General features: G+C 31.1%; 1 protein-coding gene across 1 annotated transcript; it reads right to left on the bottom strand.

Annotated features, from left to right (window-relative positions):
* Positions 1-7,138: 7,138 nt before the first annotated feature.
* Positions 7,139-11,370, bottom strand: LOC101206093 (binding partner of ACD11 1). The gene is made up of 8 exons (XM_004151801.3): positions 11,212-11,370; positions 10,984-11,093; positions 10,616-10,691; positions 9,736-9,807; positions 9,585-9,650; positions 8,843-9,183; positions 8,374-8,497; positions 7,139-7,461 (listed from the first exon to the last, which is right to left on the bottom strand). The coding sequence occupies exons 1-8, from the start codon at positions 11,215-11,217 to the stop codon at positions 7,441-7,443; spliced, it is 816 nt and encodes a 271-aa protein (XP_004151849.1). The 5' UTR covers positions 11,218-11,370; the 3' UTR covers positions 7,139-7,440.

An 11,370-nucleotide genomic window follows, 5' to 3' on the forward strand; every position in this document is an offset into this window, starting at 1 on the left:
ATAAGTCTAATTTTTAAAACTTAATTGCTAAATCTGCAAGAAGTCATTTTAGAATTTTAATATGATAAAATACATTCATGTCTTCAACAACTTTTTTCTAGTATTTTCTTCAAAAATTCAGAGAATTGAACTTCATTGTACAAGTGTTATCAGCTTATGTTTATTTTGACAACAAAATTTCTAGCATACTTTACTCTTTTATTTCACATTTCATGTTATCCTTTTAAATAATTTTTTCATTTTGGTGGATCTCACGTAGTTTTTAGAATAGAATGCTTATATGTCATGTAATAATGAAAATAAATGTAATCATTTACTCATACCTCTATTTGTATTTTATTAGTTTTCTTTTTAAGAGAGTTTAAATGAGAATTTGTACCATCCATCTTTAACTTAGGATCAAAGTTATTACTTCTAAATATTATTCATCTATGATATTAATTTATATATTAAAAAAATTATCTTCAATAAGCATAATTAGGTAAATAGATGCCTAACATTATCGTAAAATGTAAAGATAGAACTATTTTTTTTTCTTTATATCTATATCTATTATGTATATAACTTTAGAATATGAGTAGATCCAACATCATACAAAGACAATTTTAAAATAATAATAATAACAATTAATAGATTAAAAAATCCAATGATTGACCATTCAACCAATATGACTTTTCCTAGAGGAGGATAATTCTTTTATTAAAAAATCAAAATAAAATTCAGCTCTTTTTTAATAATAATTTTGATAAAGTCAGAACACTTTAGGAAAAAGAATAATCGAAAAGAAAACTTACTATATGCAAAAATGGAAAATTCTAATACAAAAGTTCAATGGGGATGCAAATTTGTTTACCAATTTTGTGTTTGCTAGCTTATTTCACACGCCATGTCAATTTTTTTATAAACTTTAGTTTAATTATGAATCACTGGTTCAAATTATCAATTTTGGTTAGTAAATTATAATAATAATAATTTCTATTTTAATAAACATATATAAAATAAAATAAAAAAAATGAAAAAGAAAAATGAACATTGTTTGACAAACACTCCAATTTATTTCTTTTCAATTTCTTGTAAATAAGAGTATTAAGTAGACGGGTTGTTTTATTTTAATTTAAAACAATCAAAGTAATTAAGGATAGAAATTTTAATACAAAAGAAAACAATTTAATAAAATTTATTTATTTATTTATTTTCCACCAAAAAATATAAAAAGAGAGAAAGAGTGAAAATTGATTGGAAAAAAGTTGACCAACTTTTTGCTGATTGCGTAAGTTAGCATTAAATAAGATAAATATAAATATATAAATATAAGGGAAAAACAATTATATTAAAAAATAATAATTAAAGATTAAAATGAATCAACTAAGTGATCGGGTCCACATGGAAGTTGAAAAGGTAAAGAGTAAGAATGGAATAAAAGCCAAATGACAGGTACGCTTCACATGCATATCACGTGTTCTTTTTTCCTCCCTTACTTCCTTCATTTATATCTATTATATATCCCATCATTTTTAAATACTAAATAATAAGCTAATTAAAAAATAATAGTCTATCTTGATCTATCATAGATCGATTGTGATATTTTACTATATTTTTAAGTATATTTAGAAGTTTTTCTTTTTTTCAAAATTTCTCATCTCTTATGTATCATTTGTGTGCAATGTTAAACAGTACATGCCTCTTATGATCAAGGGTTGAAAAATTGTAATATATTGTTATAATAAGGTTTTCGATAGAGATAGGGGAGGTGAACATTTTTTTTCACATTGATATATCAATAATATATCAATGATTCTTTGTTTGTGTATATTTATACTGATATAAACATTGGCAAATGTGGATATATCAAGAAACATAGGGGGAAAATTGATGAAATATCGTGGATATATTGTGAATTTTCAATATATATATTTATTTATCTTTTTCATTTTTTAAATACAACATTTTCCACCTCAAATTTCTAATTAAAATTGTCGAACAATTTTTTTAAAAAAAGAATCAACTAATTCAAATGGAAGTGATCAAGCTCCGGACAATATAAAAGGAGGTCGACAGTATGAAGAACTTAGCCTCTTCATTGAAGAATCTCAATCCACCTGTGCCACAACTATAAGACTCTAACCATGACCATATATAGCTGGTGGACCAAGAATTGGAGCAATAGGAAAATTTGTGGTCATTCATAGGAAATCCATAGGTGATAATGTTCAAATTGATACAAATACACTAATTCTAAGCATACATGGAGAGAACAAGAGTTTGGACAGTCACTATGGACATGGACAATATTGTTGGTTATTCATATGTTATAAAAATAGTAGCTATAGTCATTCAAGTGGTTATGATTCCTATAATTATATTGACGGGTGTAACATATCAATTTACACAAGAAGACCACAACTTCTTTGTGAAAGCGATGAAGACTCAAATTCAGAGTCTCTATATTATTTGCTTTCTTTAGAACGTTCTCATTTAGGTGGAATATGGTTTAATCCAATGTATACTCCTATTGGTAGCATTTGAGATTGATGTTGGACTCATGGATGACATACTTCGAACTACGTTAGAAATTTTGAGTATACTATGATTTGGAACAATATTGTCATTACCAAATAAATTACGTTAATGTTGGGCTAGTACCTCATATATTATCTTTTTACTATTGAGTCTTGGTATTTAGATTTCATCTTGTATGACCTAAACTTTATTAATGAAATATTTAGTTCGTAGTCATTTTTTGGTTTTTACTATTATAAATAATTCAATTATCGATCATATTTGGATTATAATTATTGATTTATGTACTTAAAGTTAGAGTTTATTACTTAAATAAACCGGTTCTAAACTTTCACTAAAAAATTCACAATATTTTATAATTTTCGTGATATTCTTGATTTTTTTTCAGAAATCTATTGATATCTAAATTAATATTCGTCAATATATTCATAAATTTTAGCTATCGATATTCTACCGATAAAAATATTTCAATACTAGCTTGCTTATGACTATGTATCTTTAGCGTCTAGGTAATGTTATATTTTAGTTGCAAAATTGTCTATAAATAATGATATTTTGTGAATTGTCACTATGAGAGACAATTCACAAAATTGTCATTATTTGAAGAAAAAATTACTGTGTAGGTATATTAGATGAGATATTTTCTACCTACTATGTCTCAAATATTCTTCTACAACAGAAATATCAAGAGAGAAATGTTTATTCTGAACTCATTTCATGTCTTGCAGTGTTTTGACTAAATAATGACTTATTGATAAAAAATTGCAAATCGTGGCCAACTAGAGCAATATTATTCCCTGAAGTGAATGTTGAATTTTAACAATGGTAGTTGAGGTTGTGACTGTCACACCCCCTCTTTAGCACCTTTTATGGCACGAGAAAAACGTGTGAAGCCAGCAAGTATCGACTCTCTATCGACACTTATTGACCAACTTAATTTAAACTGACTCAAATAAAAAGTAATAACTTATGAGAATCTACAACATACTTCTAACATGCACAACAAAAAACTTTTAAAAGTATAATACATGAAAACCTTTCAATATAAAGTTACAAGATAGCCTTAAACATATCAAACTTTGATAAAGGTACACTAACTCTGACACAACCATATACAAGTCGAACACCAGACTGCGACAAAGCCACAACCTAGTACCACTTAAGCCCTCTTTTTTATTTGAACTCATAACCATCTACTTCAACATCATAATTGGCCACATGCTACAACTACACCAGATGGCTTGAGTTGGATACATAGTTACCCTTATGTCACATGGTTGCATTTTTCAACATGAAACCAAACATGCGACACTTGGACTATCTTGATGTCAAAGAAGCCAATTAAGCCATATCAAGCAAAGGGTTTAGTGCACTAGAGCACTTAGGACTTGTGAAAGAGTAGGTAAAGTGAGTGAGAGTTTGGGAGAATTGTAGAGAGGTTTTGTTAATGCACAACTTTGCATTGTTGGTCACAAATAAGCTCCCTAATTTGAGTATATATAGACATGCCAACCAATCTAGCGGCCTTAAGAAGGTCGGCCTTGGACTTCTCTAGAGTCCTCTTTTACATTTTGCTCTTACGAGCATCCCTATAACATTTTAAACACTTTTAAACTTATCATGACACTTCTGAAGTATCACAGACTCTTGACCAACATTAAAAGTACCATCATAGAAAGTTCCAGTCTTGTTTGAGCGTGTCTAGCACTCTCTAGCACGTTCTGAAGCCTTCCAGAGTGTCTTGGAACATTCTAGCACTTATTGACACTATCTACGACCTTTTAGCGTTTTTTAGACTTGTCTAGGACATAGACGTGTTGTTTAGGCCTTTCCAGACACGTTTGACTCTGATTGGGGCCTTCTGGGCATGTTTAGATTTATGGCGATGGGTTGTCCAAGCCTTCTAGAAGCTTCTACCATCGTCTAGAACGTTTGAAAGGTTCACATAACCTTCTAAAGGCATATGGGGCATGGGTACATGTAATTGTTTGGGCCTGTGGGGCGCGCACGTTGGCAGGCGCGTGCACCATGCGCTTGCAGACAAGGCTGACTGACATGAGTGCACACAGACATGGGTAAGGGTGCTTACAATGAGCATGTGGGGCTTGGCATTAGTACGCCTGAGGTTTGTCTTTGCAGCCAACTGCCTATGTCATGTGCCCAGACCTTGACCTATGCATGCACATTTGCTCATGAGCTTCCGACCATGTGGAAGGCCTATGGTGGGCATCTACCAGTGTGATGGGCACACGCCTAGGTAGCACATGGGTTGTCATTCAGGATGCTTTGGCACTTGTCAAGACCCATCCTTCGTCTTGCTAAAGAAGTCTTGTGGCATGATTTGGGGTAAATTTTTTGGTCGTTTTGGCGAGCTGTGAGCACTTAGCTGCCCACTTAATATGAACAACCAAGGCTTCTTGGATGCATGGTAGCATTGTCTTAACCTTTCTTTGTTGCCTAGTTCCTTATCAACAACGTTAGACCTCCAACAATTCGAGATTAATTGGTTAAACCCTTTTAGACTAGGCTAATCAACATTCGTTAATTGACAAGTCATTCCACTTAAGTCATGTAGTTGCAGTTTTCTCACTATATATATATTTGTGTTCATCTGATATAACCATGATTAGTAAGTTAATCCTTCACATGTTGTTCGTAACCTTAACTGAGTCAAATACCGTTTTACCTTCGAGATTACATCTTGCTCCTTAAGTTTCACCGACTAACTATGAACAATTGGTTTAAGGTCGAACTTATAAATTGAATCTCTCTCAGGCCAATGAGAGGGTGAGGCCCCTTGTTCAAGACTTGGATTCAATTCTTAAGGGAACAACCTATCTACTTATCTTATCGCGAGTAGGGCCAATTCCATCTTACATCTATGTCCATAGCAATCCACCTAGTCTTACTCTTGAAATGTGAGGCTTATTGAGCCATCACTGCTAAATTGTTCTCCAATATGTAGTTCTAAGGATAATCCCGTGTGAACAGAAATTCATAATTAACTCAAGATTAAGATTAAGTTATCTACGTCATCAATAATCAAAATAGTCATTTTATATAGTCAACGGTGTTATAACGTAAAAGTTACTATTTCATGGTTCCAGTCTTATGTAAGTTCTTTACATAGGATGCCCTCACTTTTATGTCTTCACATGAATGATTCAATATCACATCGTTTGTATTAACCACAAAACAAGTCGCATCCATAATGCCTCCAGAATAAGACACCAAACCTTATTCATATATTATAGACCATTTAGGCTATACATTCTAACTTAATCCATATTGATATCTCTACCTAAAGTTCAAATTTACTCAAGATATAACATCGAGACCTTAGTCTATTAGGTTAAAGATTATAGTATTTAATTTCACTAGTAATTCATCGATAACAACTTTATTGAAAAGAATATGATTTTAAACTACAAACTACAAGTTTTAGAATCTAAATTCCAACAAGCCAAAATTTATTATTTTTATTTTATTTTTTTATAATTATATGTGGAGAAAAAATAGTGTTTGTCTGTGGGGTTTATGATTTAAATTTCATAAATACATGACGTTTCTTCCTAAGTTAATCGTTTAATTTTAAGATTGTTTGAAAATAATTAATAAATTATCTATAAAAATATTAGCAATAATTCTATTTTAAATGTTATTGAGTAGGATTCCTTTAGAATTTATTAATTCATTAAATACATAAAATTTCTCAATAAAATATCAAAATTGGATATCTTAATATTGTTGAAGTAAATAAAATCTTTTGAAACTAAAATAAATTCCATTTTTTTGAACGGCTTTTACGGGATACAGACCCACCGATTCATTTTTTTTCATTCCTAGATGTGCATTCAAAAACCATAAGACATTTAAGAAAAACCAAATATTTGTAATTTAGTTTTTTTAAATATTTGTAATTTAGTTTTAAAAAAGTAAAATTTGGTAACCACTTTCATACTAACATTTTCCCTCCATATAGAACCTAAATATATTAGGTAAACCAATATTTTTTAAAATTGGATAATCAATCACACCTTAATATGGTTCAAAGCAACTCTAAACCTATTTATTTTAAGATTTAATAGAGAGATGACATTTTTACTTGAAAGCTTAGAGATGACATTTTTAGAATTCAAGAATTTAATAGACAAAAAATCCAAAGATAAGAAACTTTTAATATACTCTTGAAAGATAAAAGACAAATAGAACAAAATTTACAATATAGGCATATGAACGAGTAGAATGCTAGAAAGATGTACGTGAATGTGGCATGCACCATGAAACTTGCTCTCTCACGTCTCCTTCAATTCACCATTTAATACTCTGTTTGAATTTTATGAAAAGTGTAACATCATATTAACTATCTAACCAGAGTAACCAATACACTTTTTATGATTTGTGGTCACATTCTTTTATTCCTCCTTTTTATTAGGTATGAACGTTTTTGTGAAATAGTTGGCTGTTGGGATTTTTAATGAAATTAAAGTCTTAATATTATAATGGACCCACTCAAACAATTGGCCTCACATGCCAAACATAAAATATAAAATAATAATAATAAACAAACAAATGAGTTTTTTAAATATAAAAAAATTAATTAAGGAGAGGGAAAATGTGAGCAAGAAGCAAGCTGAGCCACAAACTTGATATTTCTAAACAAATAATTAAAGAGTATAAGACAAAAACATAATTGGACTTTCTTTACACTTCCATAACCAATTTTACAAATGCAAAATTGTCATCAGCCAAACACCATTGTAAAAGAATATGAACAATATAAAAAAATAATACTTAAAAAGAACGAAAAAGAAAACAATAGAGGACAATACTGAAGAAATAGAATACATTCAAGAAACTAATTTCAATACCTCACTGAAAATACAAGCAACCAAGCCAAGTGAGAGGCAAGTTTTAAGCTTAGGCAACAACTGGGGGTTCCTGCATGTTTCAAAGCAAAAAGGTTAGCTACAACAGAGTGCAGCCAATAATGAACCTTCTGCAGTTTCAAGTTTTAACTAGAGAGAATTTCACAGAAAAAAATTATTAAATAGATTTAGTTTTGTTAGTTTCTGTGTCTCGATTCATAACCATCTGGTTTCTTAACATAAATTCTTAAGCACTACTACCACCCATAAATCTCTAGGCTTTATTGGCACTTTTTACTCAAGTTTTCAAAAACTAATAGAGTTTTGAAAACTTCAGTTTTTCATCTTTAGAACATGACTAAATATTCAAGTGTTTCTTTAAAATAGTTGAAAATAATAATAGAAAAATTGTGAAGAAACAAACAGATTTCAAAAACAAAATAGTTATCGAATGAGATCTTAGTTAGGTTAATTTTTTTTATTAGCTTTTTTTTTATATATATATATAATCTTGATAGTCTTTGAAGATTTGTTTGAATTGAAAATGCTAAAAATAGATTATTGTTTGTTATTTTTCTTTGTACATACACATACTTTTTAAAATAAATCCAAACAGGTAAGTAAGCCAAACTTTGGTTGTTTGTAAAGAGCTTTAAACATTAATGAAAAAATGTTGATTTTAATTAATCGTTCTTGTTATTAACACCTTGTGTTTTTCTTTATGACTCCAAAAAGCCTAGGTTCTTTAAAGGAGACATGAACAAAGTGAGGTTTTAGAGAGCTTACTCTTTTTTGGAAAAATTCCTTTTATAGGCATGGTTTTGGCCAATCCATAAAACAAAAAACTAGAAAAATATATTCACGTAACTAATTTAAAAAAACTGTTGTTCCTACGCTTGTTCTTAGCTACTCACAAGAAAGCTATTTCCCAAAGAATCTCAACTTTAAAGTCGTCATAGAAAAGAGTTTCATTTCTAAAACGCACCTTTGAAATTAAGTTTGACATAGCCAAATGGAACTTTTCTCTGGTTTTTGTACCTGCTGCTTGCCCTGCTTTAGCGACCTTGCCAAAAGCGCCATTTAGCCATGCAGCACTTGCTGTCACATACCTGTTCAAAGCCAAGATGGAGTGAAACATTAATTCACTTCCGTCTGTTGTCATAACTGCTTAATTCAAAATGAATAGTAGAAACCATTGTAATTTATTTGGATAAAGAAATATACGACTGTATGTGGATGCAAAGTTTTCAAGAAGTTGAAACACTAGGGACCTGTTTTAGAGCTGTTTTAGAAAACTAGTTTTCTGCTTTCTTGCTAAGAGTGGAGAATATTCAAGATCTAAAATTTGAAGATAGCAGAAGGGAAGTAAAAATTTCTTAAGGGATGAGCTAGCAGAAAAGAGCAGTGCAAATGAAAATGACAACAAATGCTTCCTCAAGAATGATGATTCATACTTGCTTGTTTTGACAGCAGAGCCTGTATCATTGAGTTTCCTCTCAGCTGCGAAGATTGCAGCCATTGTTTTATCTGAAACATGAAGCTTTTGATCCACAGACTTGACTTTCTCGTTAACCACTGATATCCCAACTGTTAATTTCTCTGTAAGCCCAACCCTTCTGTCAAAGGATAATACTTTTGCAGATGCACTGGCTGTTAACTGATGTTTTTCGTCAAATGCTTTTGCCTTGTTCATGGCATCTTGTCCAATTGCTGAACCTTTAGCAAGCACAGTTGCGACTACTTCTTGTGCTCTATTAACATACATTTTTCCACTGCTAGGCTGGCTCGCAGAATCCTAGTAAATACAAAAAGATTTAAGGTGCAAAACAAAAACAAAAAAAAAGAACAGAAAAGAGGAAAGAAAAAAAAAAAAGAAAAGAAAAGGTGCCTCACTATACACTTGTATAGTTAAATAAATCATGGAAATCAAGATCCACATGAAAACTAAAACTGTGGAACTGTTTCACCAGTTCTTCACATTACTTTTAGTAAGTGTAGTGAGGTTCATGACGGCATGCAGTAAATGAAGGTTTTACTTTTCATCCAGCTACATCAACTTAAGAAAATCTGAACAAATCTTAAACATTTCCATTTGATGAAACTCCCCAGCCTTGGTTTTCCTTTAATAGTATATCAATGTGAAAGGATATGCTACACAAATACTTGATATTCGTAGAGTGGGGTAAGCACATTTACCTCAATGCTAGGAGAATTATTTTCTGTAGGCGTGAGACATGCAGCATTGTCTGCAACCCGTACTTCCTAAAAACATAGTAAATTTAAAATATTGAACATATAATAAACAGCTAGGTGGGCCTGGAAAAATATTCAAACACAAGAATAATACCTGCATTTCTCTTCTTGGTACATGATTTTCAGCAGGAGTTATGCTCACGATCTTATCCACAATTGTTGCTCCCTAAATAACAAACAAATAAATAGTAAAAAATGTATATAGTAGCTTATGGCATCAACCAGATATGAAGAAGGAAAGGTATATTTCCGGATAAAAATATAAAATAATTCCATTATTGTGTAAAAAAATGATTATGCAAAGAAAAGGTATTAGCTTACTTCTTTTTCAATAAACATGTCTATTTGGTACTACTTCTCACTTATGCTTTTATTTGTAACAAAAAGTAAAGCAAGGCAGATGTTTGTTCATAAAGTTCAGTTTAATAGATTCACTTTCAACTGTTACTCTCATTTCTTTTTCATCCTTGCTTTCCTTGAGTTGTTTTCCACTCCAAAATTATGGACTTAAAACCAATGCTAAATAACTTATGTATGGTTTTAATATTAGTATTATTTTATTAGAAAGAGCAGAGTGTTGACCAGAAAAACAAAATGCAAAAGCAGGGTAGCTTCAACCAAAAGATTGTATATTACAGCTCTAAAGAAATTTCCCTCTTTATGTTTGAGGTTACGTGTAAAAAATTCTTCTTCTGAAGAAAAGCAATAAACCGAGATTCTACTCATCCATCACTTTTCAACTCAATCAAAACTAATGGCAAGAAAATGAAGGAAATAAAAGCAAAGAGGCTATAGAACTAACTACACACTAACAATCAACATGGCTTAAATAAGAAGGTAAACATTGCTAAATGTTCAACCAAACTTCAAAATAACGCTCTTTGAATTCATTGTAAAAACCACAAATTCAACAAACGCATCAGGATAACTGACTTCATGGATATGAAAGAGAACCGAGATAGATAATGACATACCGATAACAACAAGGCAATTTCAAGAGCTTTAGGATCTGTAAATGTAACAAACGCAGTCTTGGATTCCCCTTGTTCACTGCAACAAGAAGAATAAATTAGACAAAACAATCTCAGGGCGGGTGTGCTTCCTTAATTAATTACTTGTCAGCTATAACAATTACAAGCCTCACAATTAAAAAACAAGAATAAAAAAGAAAAATCAAAGAGAAAGCCACAAAACCCACATGCTTAAACAGTAGGAAACCTAAAACTAAATATTCAAAATGAATGAATAAATGAACTAATGAATGAAGCAAGCACGTGATTTGTTTAGTTTACCACTTTTTGCAATTGTAGAGAGTAGTAACACAGAGTTAATAATTAGTTACCATTGAATCTCTATGTGCTCAATTTCTCCAGAGAAGGAGAAGAACTCGTGAATCTCCCTCTCAGTAGCTAGATCCGAAACGTGCTTGACTTGAACCGTCCTAGTCTGAGACTGAACAGAAGAAATGAAGATGAAAAAAAAAAAAACAACAAACAAACGAAAAATTAAAATTGATAACGGAAATCAGAGAGCAGAAATTGAAAGAAATGGGAATTGAGGGATTAACAACCTGCATAGCTCTAATGAAAATGATAGAAGAATACGAAGAATTTCTTGTAGAGAGAGAGAGAGAGAGAGAGAGAGGAAGTTTGTACAGGTTGGAGCTTTGGAGGAAATTTGAAAGAAAATAAGAGCACCAGACAAAGCGTGGGAGAGATAAAAAGTTGGA

The sequence above is a fragment of the Cucumis sativus genome, chromosome 2 (genome assembly GCF_000004075.3).
Source record: "Cucumis sativus cultivar 9930 chromosome 2, Cucumber_9930_V3, whole genome shotgun sequence".
NCBI classification, from domain to species: domain Eukaryota; kingdom Viridiplantae; phylum Streptophyta; class Magnoliopsida; order Cucurbitales; family Cucurbitaceae; genus Cucumis; species Cucumis sativus.